The 20,350-nt window shown below is 41.5% G+C and overlaps 1 protein-coding gene across 6 annotated transcripts in view; it reads right to left on the bottom strand.

Annotated features, from left to right (window-relative positions):
- Positions 1–3,050: 3,050 nt before the first annotated feature.
- Positions 3,051–20,350, bottom strand: part of NME5 (NME/NM23 family member 5) — a 108,116-nt gene continuing 90,816 nt past the window's right edge. For all 6 annotated transcript variants that reach the window (XM_044277782.1, XM_044277785.1, XM_044277784.1 and 3 more), the window contains exons 6-7: positions 14,744–14,862; positions 3,051–3,226 (exon numbers count right to left, since the gene is read on the bottom strand). In XM_044277782.1, coding sequence (XP_044133717.1) covers positions 3,152–3,226; positions 14,744–14,862 — 194 coding nt within the window. In that variant the 3' untranslated portion in view covers positions 3,051–3,151. The remainder of the gene's footprint in view (positions 3,227–14,743; positions 14,863–20,350) is intronic.

Below are 20,350 nucleotides of genomic sequence, written 5' to 3'. Positions count from 1 at the left end.
TACCAGTGCCTAACGGTTGAGAAGCAATAGGATTATTGGAGATTCTATATGCAGCAGGATCCACATTATATTTCGATCCAATTGCTTGTTTATATTTGAACTAGAACGGAACAGCGGCGGAGCACTTGATTATAGTGCAGCAAGCCAAATAGCGTAATGTGCATTAGAGTAACAAGGGACTACTCCCATTAACGGACTCCATCCCTGTGGATTATACATTTTATGAAGTGTATTTCTATTTTACTGTATTTTACTGCATATTGTTTTATTGTATTGTACACGTGTCTATCTATTGTGATTTAATTAAATACTATTAATTTTAGAAGTCCAAATGCAGTGTGCTCACCCATAATTTTAACTTTTATACCAATATTCATTTCCAGATGGTGGGTGGCCCTCTTTTTTGGGTTAGTAGCACCTACTCCACAATCTCGCCCAGAGTGAGCCACCGCTGTGAAAGTTGAAGTATAATGTGTCATAAGAAATCTCTGAATCACTTCTATTCTAAAGTTAACATATCTCAGAATCAATTCCAAAGTTATTACGATATAAAGAGATGCAAATCAGATTTGTCATAAAGGCCAAAACTAGCAGCTGTCGTAAGAGGGTTGAGAGAATCTTTAACTGTGTCAGCCAGGATTATTGTTGCAATGTGGAAATCAAGTGTAACTTGGGCAGATGAGTTATCTCTAGTTTAATAGCTTTTTCTGGTCACCAGGAGACAGTTGCATGAATAAAACTGTGTCACGTACGGGAACCGCCCTGTCTCATGACCCGGGTGCGACTGCCAAGGGTCGATCTATTTGACATACTCAATCTCTTGCGCCCCTGCACACAGGACTCAGATTGAACCTAGATCACACTCCAACACAGCCTTTCATGTACGCCGACAGGCTGCCACCATCTATGACACTTAAATCGATACACCAATTAATTAGGGGCTAATAGAAAACCCCAAAGCACCCCGCTTGCAAGCAGGCTTACAGTAGCACAGGCCACACAAAATTACAAGAAAAAAGAGACATACATAAACATAAACAGTTATAAAAATATAAGTATAAAAAAGAAATGGTTCTTACTACTCAAAGACTTGTGTGATCAGTGTGCATTCTGGTTCCGGGGACGTGGATAACCAAATTGTGTCAATGAAATGTTTTCAATTGTCCATTTTTATCCCCAATAGGCAGAGGGTGGAGCTTAGAGGAATCGCCCTCCTATTCTCATCCCAGCCTTCTGGGAAGGCCTTCATTACCTAGTCAGGCTCTACCTCTCTTACTCATCTGGCAGACATGAAATATTAATAAAACATGGCTTCCCGTCCACACTAATGGATATTCAGACCCCAACACGTTTTAATAACACATATTTCATCAGACTGATTGTTCACATACCACATATGACCAGTCTAGGGGTCCCAGAAGGTGAGAGACTCGTTATGTGGGAATGCTGTCTAATAGGGGTGGGATGTTTGGATTCCCTACGATGCCCACATTATATGGAATGCAATGATTACAATAATGAATATGTGAGTTGCACTAGAGATGAATTATTGCTTATGTGATATTTTCTTCATCTTCTGGTACTCTATTTGGAAAGCTGCTGGACCCCCACTGGGCGAGGTTCCATTCTGTCTGAGTGTATGCCTTTCCAGGAAACATGTTCAAGGGCCAGTTTTTTTACATATAAGTGATAAATTTATTTTTTCCAAGGGGAAAGCGTATTCCAAATGCGGGCCCAGACTGAACGGAATTGTACTGACAATTACAGAATGGCATGAAAATATATAGGATCGCCTTACATAGATATAAACACATACACAGATAATAAAGTTATGAGAAAGGTTGTCCATTTCTCACAAACTGATTCTCATGATTTCCAGTTGCAGATTACACTACATGTGATGCAGATTTTAGGCAAAGCTGCATTAAAATGCCAAGTTGAGCGCTCTACTTTGATTGTAGTCCACAACCCCATTTTACACAAACCCTCCCTGAATGAGGCTAATTGTTCAATTCTTCAATATAGCAAACTTTGTTGCCAAACTGCCATTAAATAAACTATAAAAGTCCAGCAATACAGATAGCGAGCTTATACTAAAACGGGGTATCAATATGTATCAACAGTTAGTCCAGCAAGAGTACCCTGTTTATCCATTAAGTAACTAAATTTAATAGGTAAGTTCAGAATTTACATATATACAGACAAAACAGTTCTATGCAAATGATCCATGTAGAGGCCAGAATATGGATACCTAAGATACAGGTATACATAGGCGGGAGGCCGGGGAAAGTTATCCCTAGCACTGATTCCCTGATCTGGTCCTCTGCCCAGGGACGTCTCCTGATGGTGGGGGCGCCCTGTCCCCGTACCTGAACTCCAACTCCTAATTATCCCTGGTGAGGTGAGTGATGGAGTGGGACGATATACGTGGTGTCTAACATGGAAAACAAGCACAGATAGGAAAGGATAGGTTACAAAGGTGTCCACTGTATACTGCCCTCATGGCGTAACCAGGAGGTACAGGGCCCACCTAGAAGATAAAATATACTAACAAAACGCACAATTGGGTATAGATATATTAAGATAATTATAGATGACCTACAAACCCCGACGCGTTTCACCCAAACGGAGGGTTCATCAGGGGGTTACGTGTAGTAGGTATGCAAAGATAATGGGACCATTGCCAATGGTTATGGCCGCCCCAGTTCAGTGATGCGTGCGTGCATATATAACAGGAATAGACAATCCTTTATGACACTGCAGACCCACAGTAATGAAACGATTGCCAAATGGCAGTTTACATACGTTTTTGGCAGCGTGGTGAGTGAACTCGACTACCAACATACACACTGAGGTTGGCAATAATATATTGCAAACAAGGTCGTTCCTGAGGAGGCTCATAGATAGGAGCATATGCACCTGACTGAAGTGCAGCACGAAAGATATGCGTGCCCCAGTTTAGTCACCCAGGATGCCGGGTTACCCACCCAGAGGATACATGGTGTGGTCAGTGGTGTGGAATAATGGGTCTGAGGTCAAACTACTCAATGTAATTTACCAAAAAATTTTATTAGATCATTGTTGACAATTGAAACAATGTAAACTTGTGACATAAAATAATCTAACAATTATAACAGTTATAAAAAGAGATTTAGTGATAAATGGCTTCGTCATTAATTTTAGGTCTGTTAGCATTGTGTTTCAAAAGCCACTCAGCGAGCCATATCTGTAACCAAGAGAAAGACAAAAAATTAACATTTAGTCCATCACAGTTTATGCTCAATGTATGTTAACTGTGAGCACATTTACATTTGGATTTAAATCTGGGATCAGGTAATGGATGCAATTTATTTCTATACGATTTAAAGGGGTTATCCCACGAAAAGTTACTATGCAATGATTAGGGCATTTATATTATCGCAATATACATACAATAAAACTAATGCTAGATTTTTTAATGTACATTACAGTTTTCTCTTTGGCAATGGTCCCTGCAGTTTCTCCTGTGGATAAAATTCTGGTGCACCTTCATCCTGTTGGACTAAAATGCTCAGTAGCTTCCCTGTTGATTTCACTTCCCCTCAATGCTGGCTTAGTAATCTCACAGTGAAGCAAGTTCAGACACTTTTCATTCTTCAATTTTTACTTCTAAATTTATAGAAATATAGGGGGTCATTTACTATACTGAAATAGACCTAAATAGGTGTAAGGCACAGATGGTGGCACAACTGTTAGATGCACCACTATCTGCGACTTTGCCCCTCTCACGCCAGATCTAAAATTGTGGGTGTGACATGGGTGGGGAAGGGGACAGGCCTGCAGGCCCATCTTATTCACCAATTTCCATGCCTGTTTTAGGTGTAAAAAATGTTCTAAATTTAAGACAGCTCGGAAATTTAGAACTGGCACTGGATGCGCCAAAGTTATGGACAGGCATGTCTAAAATGCCGGTCTTAATAAATGTGCCCCATAGTTCAATGTAAACTCATCTACAACTGAATTCCATGCTCTTTGTGACTTTATGTTAAGACTTTATGTTTACTTGGGCGTTAGATTTAGGGGAAACTTTATCGTTAGTACGATATATTTTATTCTGTAACATAAATTCACAGAAACTGTATAGCCGCCGATGTTCTTCACAGCAGTGCAGTGGAGAAGGAGTCTCTCCCTCCCCCCTCTGCTGCTGCCACCGCCAATAAGAAGAGAGACGGGAGGAGGAGGGGAGAAACTGTGGCCACTGCGCCACCAATGAAGATAACTGACCTGTTAATACAAATACAGTAGGCGGGTGCCGGAATCAAATAGCCGGCATCCAACCTCTATGACAGGGAGCTGCAATCCGCTGCAGTTACCTGAGGGGTTAACTGCAGCGGATCGCAGCTCCCTGTCATAGAGGTTGGGTGCCGGCTATTTGATTCCGGCGCCCGCTTCCTGTATTTGTATTAACAGGTCAGTTATCTTCATTGGTGGCGCAGTGGCCACAGTTTCTCCCCTCCTCCAGGTCAGTTATCTTCACTGGTGGCGCAGTGTGCCCCCGCAGTATAATAAACATTGGTGGCACAATGCCAATGAGGGTTAAAAAAATAAAAAATTAACTCACCTCCTCCAACTGATCGCGTAGCGGCCGGTCTCCTGTTCTTTCTTCAGGACCTGTCAAAGGACCTGTGGTGATGTCACTGAGCTCATCACATGGTCCATTACCATGGTGATGGATCATGTGATGAGCGCAGTGACGTCACTACAGGTCCTTGTCCTCACAGATGAAGACAGAAGAGAAGCAGGGCTGCGCGAACAAGTGGATGAGGTGAGTTAAAAAAATGTATTTATTTTTTTAAACCCTCCAGCCCTATTTTACTTAGCATTCTGTTTTAAGAATGCTATTATTTTCCCTTATAACCATGTTATAAGGGAAAATAATTACATCTACACAACACCTAATCCAAACCCGAACTTCAGTGAAGAAGTTCGGGTCTGGGTACCACAGTTTTTTATCACGTGCTTGCAAAACACATTGCACCTGCGCGATAAAAACTGAACAACGGAACGCAATCGCAATCAAAACTGACTGCAATTGTGTACCTACCCGTGTGGGTTTGCCGCAATGCACCAGGGACGCATCCGGAGCTAAAACGTGAAGGCTACTTTCACACTTGCGGCAGTGTTATCCGGCAGGCAGTTCAGTCATCGGAACTGCCTGCCGGATCCGCCGATCTGGATGTGACTGAAAGCATTTGTGAGACTGATCTTGATGCGGATCCGTCTCACAAATGCATTGCAAAAACGAATCCGTCTCTCCACTTGTCATGCGAACAAGGATACAAGACGGATCCGGCATTCCGGTATTTTGAATGCCGGATCCGGCACTAATACATTCCTATGGGGAAAAATGCCGGCATTCAGGCAAGTCTTCAGTTTTTTTTCACCGGAGATAAAACCGTAGCATGCTGCGGTTTTATCTTTTGCCTGATCAATCAAAATGACTGAACTGAAGACATCCTGATGCATCCCGAATGGATTTCTCTCCATTCAGAAAGCATAGGGATATGCCTGATCAGTTCTTTTCCGGTATAGAGCCCCTGTGACGGAACTCTATGCCGGAAAAAAAAAACACTAGTGTGAAAGTACCCTAAAATATTATGTTTAAATCCCCCCTTTCCCAATTTTACATATAAAATATATAAACAATAAATAAATAAACATGTTACATAGCGTTGCGTCCGAAAAGTCAAAATTATTAAATTATTAAAAAAATATCTCCTATGCGGTGAGCGCCGTAACAGAAATAAATAACTAAAAACCATGCGATCCGCCATTTTTTGTCACCCCAAAAAATAGGATAGGACTGTTCTATTATGGGTCTACGTTTCATAAAATGCGAAATGCACGCGGCTTTTTTTTTTTAATTTGCCCGGTATTGAGTATCACAATACTTTTTTATGGTGACGAAAGCGAATCAAAATTTTGGTATCGAAACAACCCTACGCCGATCTGATCGGCGTAGCGTTGTCATGATACCAAAATTTTGATTCGGTTTTGATTTGGCAACTAAAAATAAAATTTGGCTCCTAAATTTTTCAGTTCAGGAGCCAATGGCTACTAGGTATTTTTTTTTTTAGTCTGGAACACCGATCTGTATGCCTGAGTACATATGTTAGAGCCCTTTTTTGCTATGCAGGGTAGGAAGGGGTTAACAAGAGCTGACTGCAATGCACTGCTGCAAAATGTAGGTACTTTACTATCTCACATAAGCTGCTGCTGCCCACAGACAGGAAAGACCAAAGTCCTTCAGGTAATGTGAGAAAAACAGGTCAAAAAGACCATGGAAAACAGTGTTGTTTGCAGTGATATAGTAAAAATAACAGTATGCATTACTCCAGATATTTTTATTTTGATAAATTCGTGGGATAACTCCTTTAAATGGGAGTCAACAAAACAACACAATTGGGGTCATTTATCAAACTGGTGTAAAGTAGAACTGGCTTAGTTGCCCACAGCAACCAATCAAATGCGCCTTTCATTTTCCAAAAGGAGCTGTATAAAATGATAGGAGTTATCTGATTGGTAGCTATGGGCAAGTAAGCCAGTTCTACTTTACATCGGTTTAATAAATCTCCTCAATAAGATTTTTTTTTAATTATAGATACAAGTCATCTTGGGGATGACTATTTATAATTGGTTACTATAAATACTATTACACATTCTAAATTGAATGAACTACTAAACTATATACACCTGTACTACTAATGTTACTATTATATACATTCTCTCTGAATATTTATATATGTATATATAGATTCAAAAAGTATAGTGCAAAAGTACAGGCCTGTAGTAAAAGTGTGCCCTTGAAAAATATCCTGCGATTGGTTGCTATGGACAACAAAGTCATTATTTTTTAGTTTTCATGAATCAGGTTCTTTGTGTAGAGGTTAGTTTAAACCTGTATACAAAGGGGCAGGTTCAAGATGGCGACTTCGCAGCCAGAAAATGCTTTTCAATTGTTAGAATTTGCAAAATGGGATCTGTTGTGACAGTACAGCAAATATTTACAGAATACATTTGGTAAATGTTCTCCGCACAGAAAGTACACTTCACACTGGGTAAGTAATTCTAAACTGCTGGCTATTTATGTCATGGGAAAAGTCAGAGCCTCCCAAAGACTTTGGAAGAGACAGTGCTCAAGATTTGAGACCTGGACGAGCATAACTGTAGAAAGTAGACCAGACTGACTAGTATGGAACTAAAACAAACCACAGTGTGCTGTATTTTACGAAAACGTGAGTATTATAACCCATAAGGGTTACAAGTTTGTCAAGATCTGAAACCAGATGACAAACCAAAAATCCATGACTTTTACAATGACTTGCAGGGTCACCACTGGATGACTTACGCCTTCAAGAATATACCGCCACTATTCCAGATCACCGGCGTTCTCGATCACCGGAGCAGTGAAAAATTGCATATTAACATCCAGCCGGAATAAGATTTTTGAGTTAGGAAAGCCCCAGCAGTCAACTTAAACAACTCTGAAAAAAAGTGGTAGCAGATATTTGTTCTTGATAGTGATGATATTGAGATCTCAGTAATCGATATACAGGTATGAATGAAGAGAACAGTCTTTTTTTTACCAAAAAGAATCCGGCACCAGCAACCAGTTCATATTTTTCTTAATGTACTCCGATATTGTTTGAGTCTCAGTAGGTTACAGGGGATAAACTCAGCCACAAGGGGGTGGGGATCCAGGACCAGGTCTATTGGACTGTCACATGATTATTGTGGTGGTAGGGTTTCTGCCTCTTTTCTGTCAAAACGTATGCAAATTTCTGGTAGGCCACAGGCAAGTCCTTCAAGTTGGCTGAACTGAGGCAAGACATTTCTTTTGGCAGGCTAGTCCCCAAAGAAGAACCTTTATGGAATTCCAATCCAGAGCAGGATTATGTAGCCCCAACTGAAGAGTTAGACAATTCTGGCAGCACCATGATATCTTCTCAAAGAGGAGAACTCCAACTTTTAATTCAAAGAGTTAAGTGAAAATTTTTATGAACTTAAACAGAGCTCTCCCATCAATGGGTTTCTTGAGATGTCAAACTGGTAACCAGTACCGGTCTGCCACAGCTGCCTGATGCAGGAAACTACCTGCTGAACCAGACTCAAAGGGGGCCACCATAGAGAACCGATTACCCTCAAACGACAAAGACGCTGGCAAAGTCAAAGATGAAGAGGACTTCTATTTGCCCAGGGTCGCCTCTCCTACTGACCCTAGACTTTGAAGCCTGTTTTCTGGCTTCTTGGGACAGGTACAGGCAAAATGACCATTGCCTCTATAATACAAACAAATTTCATTGGCAAAGCTGCGCCTGCGTTCCTCCTCACAAAGCAAGGTTCTTTTCTTTTGACCTATCTACTAGGCACGTTTATGAAATCGGGTATCTATTCAGGTAGCAAGAGTTATTAGGGCATACAGGGAGGTTGGAATGTCCCAGCCTGCTAACTCATCCTCGATTCCACTAGAGAGCCCCTCCCAAATGGCTGCGAGCAATGAGTCACCATTCCACGCCAGTTCTGAGGCCATGGTATGAAACCGAATCGCATACTAGCATACAGTATGGCAGAGATGGAGCTGGGAGGATGCTGCAAAAAGTTTATAAAAAGAATCCAGCAAAAGTTGTAGGTTACTAGTAATAGCACTATTCCTCTCCCAAATAGTATTTGCCAATGCCAGGGCTTCTACACCAAGATGGGAAATAATAATGGCCACTTTGGACCGTTCCATCAGGAATTGATACAGAAATAACTCCAAATGTATTTTACATAAGTTTAGAAAGCCATGGCAAGACTTAGGACCGCCATAATAGCATGGGAGTGGGAGAGGAGATAATTTGGGTCTGGTCTTTCCAGAGGAGACGAGGTGCAGAGACTGTACAGTGGCTGCAGTAATTGCAGGTTGTTGCGGTACCACTGCTGTTGCAGTCAAATAATCCAGTTGGAATGACACATGGTGTAAATACAACAGTAATTGTTTCCATCTTGCACACTAGTTATCAAGCACTTGGAAGACCTCTAAAAAGCCAATGGCCTAGGTTTACTGTTACGGATCTGCGAGTGTGAACCCACTGTGCCAAATAACCAGCTTGGTGTAGGACTAACCTTAAGGGCGTTATTCTGGCGCCTCCCCTGTATTCAGCCTTTAACACCTATATAGGGATGTGAGTTGGCAACCAGACAGCCACTCTTTCTAGGATAGTCCCGATGTAGTTGGCAGCTGACCCACTGGGTCAGGGACCCTGGTGCAAAGCACCGGGAGGTCTGGATATAGAAAACACACCAAAAACACAGGAAAACTGCAGGCACAGTCTTAACATAAACCAAGGCTTTAATGCTGGTTTTTGAGATCCAGGTAGCACACAATTAAGGGTGAGTTCACATCACCGTTATGGATTCTGCTATTGTTTTCCGTTATAACATGGTTATAATGTAAAATAATGTAATCCGTATGACGGAAGTCAAAACGGAAGCCTTTACTTTTAAGCCTTTGCTTTCTGTCATAATTGAAGTCTATGGGCAATCATAACAGATCCATCTGGTTTACGTTATGTAAGACAGAAAAAAAAGTCCTGCCAACAGGACTTTTTTTCCGTTCTGCATAACGGAAACCAGACGGATCCGTTATTCTTGCCCATAGACTTCAATTATGATGGAAAGCAAAACAGAATGTCTTTTAAAGGCTTCCGTTTTGCATTCCATCATAATACAAGTCTGTGGTCAGCATAACAGATCCGTCCTGGTTTCTGTTATGCAGGATTTGACTCCTGCATAATGGAAACCAGGATGGATCCGTTATGCTGCCCAAAGACTTGTATTATGAAGAATCAAAACAGAATGCCTCTTAAAGGCTTCCGTTTTGACCTCAGTCTTATGAATATAACCATCCATAACAGAATCCATAACGGTGATGTGTACTCACCCTAACAGACACCGGAAAGACAGGCTGGGTTAACTTAAACTGGAACTAAACTTGGACTGTAATGTGCAGGAGCACACAGGCAAGATGGAAACAGAATCTTAAAGGATAGTAGTGTCAGGAATAAGGACTGTCTTATTCCAAGTTATGTTTGCTGTGATATTATATGTTTTATGGGTATATGTAGTAGTGCAACATAGTCCAGTGTGATTCACATTCACATATTTATGTATTTGTATTGCCAAGCCAGCAGCCATTGATGAATTGGTTGAAGGCTGCATCTAGTGCCAAGATGTCTGCCTCATACCTGTGAAAACAGCAAACTGCTCCACTGTGGGTTAGTTAGCACATAGATGCTAACCAGGATGGGCTTGGTTGTTTGTCACACTTGGGACAGGAGAAAAGCAGCCTCTCCAGTGCCTTGTCTCAGCATGGGGGATTCCTAACCAGAGAGTGAACAATAATTAGTAATGCCTCATCAGTTGTTCAGGAGGGATCGGATGTCCCCAAAATCTGGTATGATGGGAGCATTACATGGACACCAGACATGGCATATCAACTCGCCTTTATCTTCTTAAAATAAGGATCTCATCTTCCGAGCGTCCTGGACGTGTCTCGTTTGATATGCTAGGACTCGGAACGATGAGATATGAATTATGAAGAAGGTCTGGGGTCTGTATCTTAACCAGGGCAACTGGGAGAATATATTTTTGATATTTTCTTACCTGTTCCCTAGATGGCCAGTGGGCCGGCTGCAAGGGTAATAAAGTCCGGCCAGAGGGGCTGAATCAGAGGTGGGAGGGAAAATCCCCCTCAGGCCTGCCCCTGGAGGAAAGGCATAAACATGCAATCCCTGGATATTTGGGTGTCACAAAGTGGGAGATTCAATCGAATTGGTTTGTGCACCAGTATTCTGCCCAAATCTCCTGGGAGGAAAGGACTTTTACCACACAACTGCTAAGTATTAGAACTTTCTTTGTTTTCTCCTGTTTATTTTACTATTGTTTGCCATTTATGTACACTCACCTAAAGAATTATTAGGAACACCATACTAATACAGTGTTGGACCCCCTTTTGCCTTCAGAACTGCCTTAATTCTACGTGGCATTGATTCAACAAGGTGCTGATAGCATTCTTTAGAAATGTTGGTCCATATTGATAGGATAGCATCTTGCAGTTGATGGAGATTTGAGGGATGCACATCCAGGGCACAAAGCTCCCGTTCCACCACATCCCAAAGATGCTCTATTGGGTTGAGATCTGGTGACTGTGGGGGCCATTTTAGTACAGTGAACTCATTGTCATGTTCAAGAAACCAATTTGAAATGATTCGAGCTTTGGTGCATTATCCTGCTGGAAGTAGCCATCAGAGGATGGGTACATGGTGGTCATGAAGGGATGGACACGGTCAGAAACAATGCTCAGGTAGCCCATGGCATTTAAACGATGGCCAATTGGCACTAAGGGGCCTAAAGTGTGCCCAGAAAACATCCCCCACACCATTACACCACCACCACCAGCCTGCACAGTGGTAACAAGGCATGATGGATACATGTTCTCATTCTGTTTACGCCAAATTCGGACTCTACCATTTGAATGTCTCAACAGCAATCGAGACTCATCAGACCAGCCAACATTTTTTCCAGTCTTCAACAGTCCAATTTTGGTGAGCTCGTGCAAATTGTAGCCTCTTTTTCCTATTTTTAGTGGAAAAGAGTAGTACCCGGTGGGGTCTTCTGCTGTTGTAGCCCATCCGCCTCAAGGTTGTGCGTATTGTGGCTTCACAAATGCTTTGCTGCATACCTTGGTTGTAACGAGTGGTTATTTCAGTCAACGTTGCTCTTCTATCAGCTTGAATCAGTCGGCCCATTCTCCTCTGACTTCTAGCATCAACAAGGCATTTTCGCCCACAGGACTGCCGCATACTGGATGTTTTTCCCTTTTCACACCATTCTTTGTAAACCCTAGAAATGGTTGTGCGTGAAAATCCCAGTAACTGAGCAGATTGTGAAATACTCAGACCGGCCAGTCTGGCACCAACAACCATGCCAATCTCAAAATTGCTTAAATCACCTTTCTTTCCCATTCTGACATTCAGTTTGGAGTTCAGGAGATTGTCTTGACCAGGACCACAACCCTACATGCATTGGAGCAACTGCCATGTGATTGGTTGACTAGATAATCGCATTAATGAGAAATAGAACAGGTGTTCCTAATAATTCTTTAGGTGAATGTATGTCTCTTGTTAATTATTTTTTGTAACCAAGTGCTGTCTATTTTTAATACATTAAACCTAAAAGTTTGATGGTTTGTCTTGTAACCTTAAGAACCTGTTAGCTCCATGAAGAGTGTGTGTGCAGTCTGAGGCTGTATGTTGTTTTCTGTGAGGCTTACTACCGTGTGTGTGTGTGGTGACGGGTGGTGGCAGTGAAAGTTTCGTGTTAGTGCGTCGGTGTGCTTGCAGGCTTCAGGTGGCGATTTATGCTCGAGTTACGGCTCGGCGCAGGGCGTAACAGCGAGTGAGGACGTGAGGTGAATCGGCCTGAAGGGCTTGGGCAACCCTCGTCACGTGGGCTGGTCTGGTCCCCGGTACGTGACAAGTAGGAACACAGAAAGTAAATAATAAAGGAGAAACGCAGGTAAATCACAATTGCAGTAGACTGTCAAACACCTTTGCTGGTCAACAGGGAAGCTAAAGCTCAGACACCCCCTGCCTGGAGGAGGCGCATTAAATAAACAAAGGCCTTCAGCTATTGGTTGTGAAAGGTTTAGGAAGCCAGAGGTGAGTGTACTTTCGCCCTAAGGGAGAATCCAGAAGGAGCATAGAGGCAGCAGCATAGAAACATGGCTTGGTGAGTCGCACAAAGGGGACAGCAGGAGGGCACCGTGCACGGACAGTAGAACTAAAGGCCAATCGAAAGAAGATAAATTCACTGACAAACTGGTGTTAAGCAATCAGGCTACCTATCACCGAAGTGGGAAAATCAATCGCTAATAGAATCTCGGGCTCAGAAAACCAACATGCACTTATTGAGTACATGAGGGACTCAACCAAAGTAAACATGTTCTGTGCAATGAGCAGACACAAAGTCTACGGTCTCTTCTTTTTTGCTGAGGATACTATCATTGGCCACTCCTGCCTGGAAATCATCCTCTATTAGCAAGATGGTGCTTTGCCAATACCTGAATTAAACTTTACTTGGACTGAATTGGAAGTGGAGAAATAAGTGATTCACTAGTGTTACTCTGGCCTCCATGATAACCAGCTCTAACTCCTTGCAACTTCTTTCTGTGGGGGCTAGATCAAGAAGTCATTGTATCTGCCAAACCACGCTCCCCAAGACCCCTCTCCCAGCCACAGGATGTAAACTACTGGAGATTATGCATCACTAAAAAAGTGTAGTTCGTATCCGAGGATATGCTGTCCTGGCAAGTGTCTGGACAGAACTGGACTACCTCCTAGACATCTGCTGTGTCACCAATGGAGCTCACATCAAACATTTGTAGTGTATAGACAAAACTTTAATTTTACACCAGGTTTCCATAACAACCCAGCCACTTTTCATCAATGCTGCAGGGTGCTGTGGATGACACGGTTAAGGGAGTGGAGTGCTATGGAGGTCACAGTTCAAGGGGGCAGGTAGCGTGGCCATTCAAGCACCCTCAAAAGACAGACTTAAAATCCCCGGCCCCAGGTCCCACTAAGCAACGCCCCTGACCCGGTTAGGCCACGCCCCCTCCCACGCTGCAGCCAAAGGGGATTGAAAAAACGAAGGTAGAAATCAACTTCTGTCAGATGCAGGGGTGAGAGCGTGAGCTGCAGGGAGACTCCCTCAGACAGCACAATGCTCTGCCCACCCTAGGGGCAGGCTGCTGTGGAGGTCGCATTTAAGGGGACTGTCCGCTATGGAGGTCAGTGTTAAGAGGCAGATTGCTGTAGAGGTCACTGTTAAGGGGGCGGGATGCTGTGGAGGTCACTGTTAAAGGGGCGTGCGCTGTGGAGGTCTCTATTAAGGGGGCAGGCAACCGTGGAGGTCACAGTTAAGGGGACAGTCCGCTATGGAGGTCAGTGTTAAAAGACAGAGTGCTGTAGAGGTCACTGTTAAGGGGGTGGACTGTTGTGTAGATCTCATTTTAAGGGAACGGAGCTCTGTGGAAATCACTGTTAACAAGATGGGGTATTGTGGAGGTCACTAATAAAGGGGCGGCCACTGTGGAGGTCACTGTTAAAGGGGTGGGGTACTGTAGATATCACTGTTATAGTGGATACTGCCCATGTATTTTAATGACACACACCGGGTCCTTCTGCTAGTGTGTATACATATATATATATATATATATATATTTCAATACAAGGTAAAATATAGGTAAATATAGGTAAAAATGGGTTAAAAACAAAAGAACAACAACAAAAACCTACTAAAATGTCTGGTCCCCGCAAGCAGCTTTGATCTCCACTGGGCCTGCAGTGGTCATGCGCCATTCATAATTCCCGCTAACATTGGAGCCAGTTACTGGCCTCAGCCGTCACGTCTTTCATGCACACTTGACTGCTAAAGCTAGTGACTGTAGCAGTTATGTGAATGAAGAACATAACATAAGTACAGGTCTAGATTACTGAGCCGCAGGGACCAAAGTGGCAGAGAGGTATATTTTAAAGGTGAATACATTTTTAAAATTTTTTACAAAGACCCCTGTTCCCTGCAAAAAATTTTAAATATCTTGTACAATCACATTAAAGAGTAATTCCAATTACGGTCTCACTCTAAAATAAGGATAACATACGTATGGGTCTGACGGCTTCTTCTTGCAAAGGTCAATAAGTCCAGAAAGTAACGTTGGATTAACAAAAAGCTTCAAATAATCCAAGGCAACCTGACCAGTGGGCATGGGTTCAATAGGAGCTGAAAGATGATGAAACATTAGTATTAAAGGATATTCACATACATTTCCAATACCATACTGGTAAAAACTAATATTACTGTGATGTTAAGATTGTTAAAAACAGTAGCTACATTTAAAGAATGTCAGAATGTTAAAGATGACTTGTCAGCCTTTCTGAAATATACCTATATGGGTAGGAGAGTAAATTGTTCTCCTCCTCTACTTTGTCCCAGATCATTCAATGAGCTCAAGAGCATTAAGGATTAGCGAATTTGAGGTAAAACGTAACTTTTATTAAGAATTGTATTAAAATTGTAACCCCAAGTGAAAAAGTTCCTCAGTATTACAGCAGGGGGTCAAGTGCTACAAGTCTGCATATAACTACAAAGTTGTTTCCACAACTGATTCATATACAAGCGAAACTCGAAAAATTCAGGTTCAATATTCTAGGCTCAAAGTGTCACACTCTAGTCAGCTAATTAATCCATACCCCTGAGCAAAGGGTACCTGAGATTGTGACTTTGGGGTTTCATAAGCTGTAAGCCATAATCATCCAAATTATAACAAATAAAGGTTTGCAATATCTCGCTCTGCATATAATGAGTCTATCTCATATGTTAGGTTCACCTTTTAAGTTGCATTACTGAAATAAATAAACTTTGCACGGTATTCAAAGTTTCACCTGTATAATGCTGGCCTATCGCTAGTGCATACACGGAGTGGGTCATGATCTGCTTTTGTTGCTATAACTCTGCTTGAACCAGGGTTGCCTCCAATATGGCTTTGGGGAGATCTGAAATCCTACAGTTTCTTTTGCAGGACATATATAAATATAGCTCTTTCAGTTCACTATTCCCAGGACGGTGACTGTGACGAGGGGACATCCTCTGCGTCTGGAGGAAAGAAGGTTTGTACACAAACATAGAAGAAGATTCTTTACGGTAAGAGCAGTGAGACTATGGAACTCTCTGCCTGAGGAGGTGGTGATGGTGAGTACAATAAAGGAATTCAAGAGGGGCCTGGATGTATTTCTGGAACGTAATATTACAGGCTATAGCTACTAGAGATAGAGATGATCCAGGGAGTTATTCTGATTGCCTGATTGGAGTCGGGAAGGAATTTATTCCCCTAAAGTGAGGAAAATTGGCTTCTACCTCACAGGGTTTTTTTTGCCTTCCTCTGGATCAACTTGCAGGATGACAGGCCGAACTGGATGGACAGATGTCTTTTTTCGGCCTTATGTACTATGTTACTTGCTCCATCTCTTAGGGTACTTTCACACTTGCGTTGCTGGATTCCGGCAAGCGTTCTGGAATTTGGACAAAGAAAATACCGCAGCATGCTGCGGTATTTTCTCCATCCAAAAACGGCACTGTGACTGAACTGAAGACATCCTGATACATACTGAACGGATTGCTTTCCATTCAGAATGCATTAGGATAAACCGATCAGTTATTTTCCGGTATTGAGCCCCTAGGACGGAACTCAATACCGGAAAAGTTTAACGCAAGTGTGAAAGTACCCTTAGCTGCATATCAGTGAAGTCTGGACACTGTTAGAGTGTCCTGAGAAGGGCAACCCCCAGCCAGTCTGGGATCACAGAACTGCTCTCAACTTTCCCTCTCCTAGCGCACATAAACCCCTTCCTCCAACCTTTCTGAAATATCTGTTTCAGCAAATATTTGTACTTTACATGAAATACTTTTTTTTTTTTATCTGCATTATACCATTTTCTGTTATTCCAATTTAACAATAAACTTGGCATTACTATTACACTAAAATAAACTGTCTGACACTATCAGTGTGTACTGACCTGCCCCACAGAAAGGGGATTGTTAACGCTGAGCTGTTAATTTATTTGTAATTTCCATTAAGAATTGAAATTTGTAATAAACATTCCTTTAAAAATGTGCAAATGCATATGTATCTTATAATTCAAATTTACATATCTGTAACAGCGCAACCCAATACCTTAACCCCTTCCTAACATCCGCTGCAAGTAATAGCTATTTTGTAAGGTATCACTATCTGTCTTAAAAGCAGAGAAATTGAATTTAGAAAATTGCAAACTTTTCCAAACTGTAAATGTTTTATTTTTTAAAAATAAATAAAGGTAAAATATGTCAACACAATTTTTACCACTAACATGAAATACAATATGCCCCGAAAAATTTGTTTCAGAATCGCTTGCATAAGTATAAGCTTCTAAAGTTATTACCACATTAAGTGACACATCAGATTTGCAAAATTACAGTGTCAGGAAGGTGAAAAATGGCTGGAAAGGATTAACCCCTTCAACCCCGGTCCAGTTTTCATAGCAAGTCCAGGCCATTTTTTGCTAATCTGACGTGTCATTTCATGTGGTAATTACTTTGGAACCCTTTTACTTATCCAAGCCATTCTGAGACCGTTTTCTAGTGACACATTGTACTTCACGTCAGTCATAAATGAGTGAATATATTTCACCTTTAATTTATGAAAAATTCCCAATTTGCTAAATTTCTATTTCTCTGCTTTTAAAACAGAAAGTGATACATCATAAAATATGTATTGCTTAACATTTCCTATATGTCTACAATCATTTTGAAAATGTCATTTTACACTGACCAAAAATATAAATTTGCTCCTATTTTGTATGATCTGAATCATTTTCTACATACACAAAATACTCAAATATTGTTCACAAATCTGTCTAAATCTGTGTTAGTGAGCACTTTTCCTTTGCCGCCTCACAGGTGTGGCATATCAAGGTGATAATTAGACCGCATGAATATTGCACAGGTGTGCCTTAGACTGTCCACAATAGAAGGCCACTCTGAAATGTGCAGTTTGATCACACAGCACAATGCCACAGATGTCGCAACATTTCAGGGATTGTGCAATTGCATGCTGACTGCAGAAATGTGTACCAGAGCTGTTGCCCGTGCAATGAATGTTCATTTCTCTACCATAAGCTGTCTCCAAAGGCGTTTCAGAGAATTTGATTGTCTGAGACCAGCCACCCGGACAGCTGCAGCAACAATCGGTTTGCATAACCAAAGTATTTCTGCACAAACTATCAGAAACTGTCTTAGGGAAGCTCATCTGCATGCTCGTCATCCTCATCGGGGTCTGGACCTGACTACTGTTCGTCATCGTAACCGACTTGAATGGGCAAATGCTCACATTCAATGGCATCTGGCACGTTGGAGAGGCGTTCTGTTGACGTATGAGTCCCGGTTTTCACTGTTCAAGGCAGATGGCAGACAGTGTGTGTGACGTCGTGTGGGTGAGCAGTTTGCTGACATTAACGTTGTGGATCGAGTGGCCGATGGTGGCGGTGGGGTTATGGTGTGGGCAGGCGTATGTTATGGACAACGAACACAGGTGCATTTTATTGATGGCATTTTGAATGCACAGAGATACCGTGATGAGATCCTGAGGCACAATCCACGACCATCACCTCATGTTGCAGCATGCTAATGCACGGCCCCTTATTGCAAGGATCTGTACACAATTCCTGGAAGCTGAAAACATTCCAGTTCTTGCATGGCCAGCATACTCACCGGACATGTCACCCATTGAGCACATTTGGGATGCTCTGGATCGGCGTATACGACAGCATGTTCCAGTTCCTGCCAATAAACTGCAACTTTGCACAGCTATTGAAGAGGAGTGGACCAACATTCCACAGGCCACAATCAACAACCTGATCAACTCTATGCGACAGAGATGTGTTGCACTGCGTGAGGCAAATAGAGGCCACACCAGATCCTGACTGGTTTTCTGCCCCCCACAACCCCCCTCACACAGAGTGTGTTTTTATTGTGGGCAGTCTAAGGCACACCTGTGCAATATTCATGCTGTCCAATCAGCTCCTTGATATGCCACACTTGTAAGGTGGCATGGATTACCTTGGCAAAGGAGAAGTGCTCACTAACACAGATTGAGATGGATTTGTGAACAATATTTGAGAGTACTGGGTCTTTTGTGTATGTAGAAAATGTTTTAGATCTTCGAGTTAAGCTCATGCAAAATGGGGGCAAAACCAAAAGTGTTGCATTTATATTTTTGGTCAGTGTATTTTTTAGGACGTTAAAAGGCTTAGAATTTTAGAAGCAATTCTTAAAATGTTTAAGAACATTTACAAAAGCCACTTTTTAACCCCTTAAGGACACGGCCATATTTCACCTTACGGACAAGGCAATTTTTTGACAAGTGTCGCTATGTGTGAATAACTTTAAAACGCTTTGACTTATCCAGGCCATTCTGAGAGAGTTTTTTCGTCACATATTGTACTTCATGACACTGGTAAAATGGAGTAAAAAAAAAATCATTTTTATTTATAAAAAAAATACCCAATTTACCAAAAATGTTGACAAATTAGCAAATTTCCAAGTTTCAATTTCTCTACTTCTGTAATACATAGTAATACCTCCAAAATAGTTATTACTTTACATTCCCCATATGTCAAATTCATGTTTGGATCATTTTGGGAATGACATTTTATTTTTTGGGGATGTTACAAGATTTGGAAGTTTAGAAACAAATCTTGAAATTTTTCAGAAATTTTCAAAAACCCACTTTTTAAGGACCAGTTCAGGTCTGAAGTCACTTTGTGAGGCTTACATAATAGTAACCACCCAAAATGACCCCATTCTAGAAACTACACCCCTGAAGGTATTCAAAACTGATTTTACAAACTTTGTTAACCCTTTAGGTGTTCCACAAATATTAATGGAAAAATGGAGATAAAATTTCAAAATTGCACTTTTTTGGCAGATTTTTTCTTTTAATAAATTTTTTCCAGTTACAAAGCAAGGGTTAACAGTCAAACAAAACAATATGTATGGCCCTGATTCTGTAGTTTACAGAAGCAGCACATATGTGGCCGTAAACTGCTGTACGGGCACACGGCAGGGCACAGAAGGAAAGGAATGCCATACGTTTTTTGGAAGGCAGATTTTGCTGGACTGTTTTTTTTTTACACCATGCCCAATTTGAAGCCCCCCTGATGCACCCCTAGAGTAGAAACTCCAAAAAAGTGATCCCATTTTAGAAACTACGGGATAGGGTAGCAGTTTTGTTGGTACTATTTTAGGGTACATATGATTTTTGGTTGCTCTATATTACACTTTTTGTGTGAGGCAAGGTATTGAGAAATGGCACCGTTTTTATTTTTTTGTTATTTACAACATTCATCTGACAGGTTAGAACATGTGGGGTTTTTATAGAGCAGGTCGTCACGGACGCGACTAAATCAAATATGACTACTTTTTTGGGTTGTTTGTTTCAGTTTTACATAAAGCATTAAAAAAAAAATATATATTATTTAGCGTCTCCACATTTATTTTTTGGGCGACTGTCTTGTGTAGGGGCTCATTTTTTTCGGAATGAGATGACTGATTGACACTATTTTGGGATGCGTATGACTTTTTGATCGCTTGCTATTACACTTTTTGTGATATAAGGAGACCAAAATTTTTTATTTTTTTTTACTGTATTCACCTGAGGGGTTAGGTCATGTGA

The sequence above is a fragment of the Bufo gargarizans genome, chromosome 2 (assembly GCF_014858855.1).
Source record: "Bufo gargarizans isolate SCDJY-AF-19 chromosome 2, ASM1485885v1, whole genome shotgun sequence".
NCBI classification, from domain to species: domain Eukaryota; kingdom Metazoa; phylum Chordata; class Amphibia; order Anura; family Bufonidae; genus Bufo; species Bufo gargarizans.
Note: the sequence above shows the minus strand (reverse complement) of the source record. Positions and strands in the feature narration are given on the sequence as shown.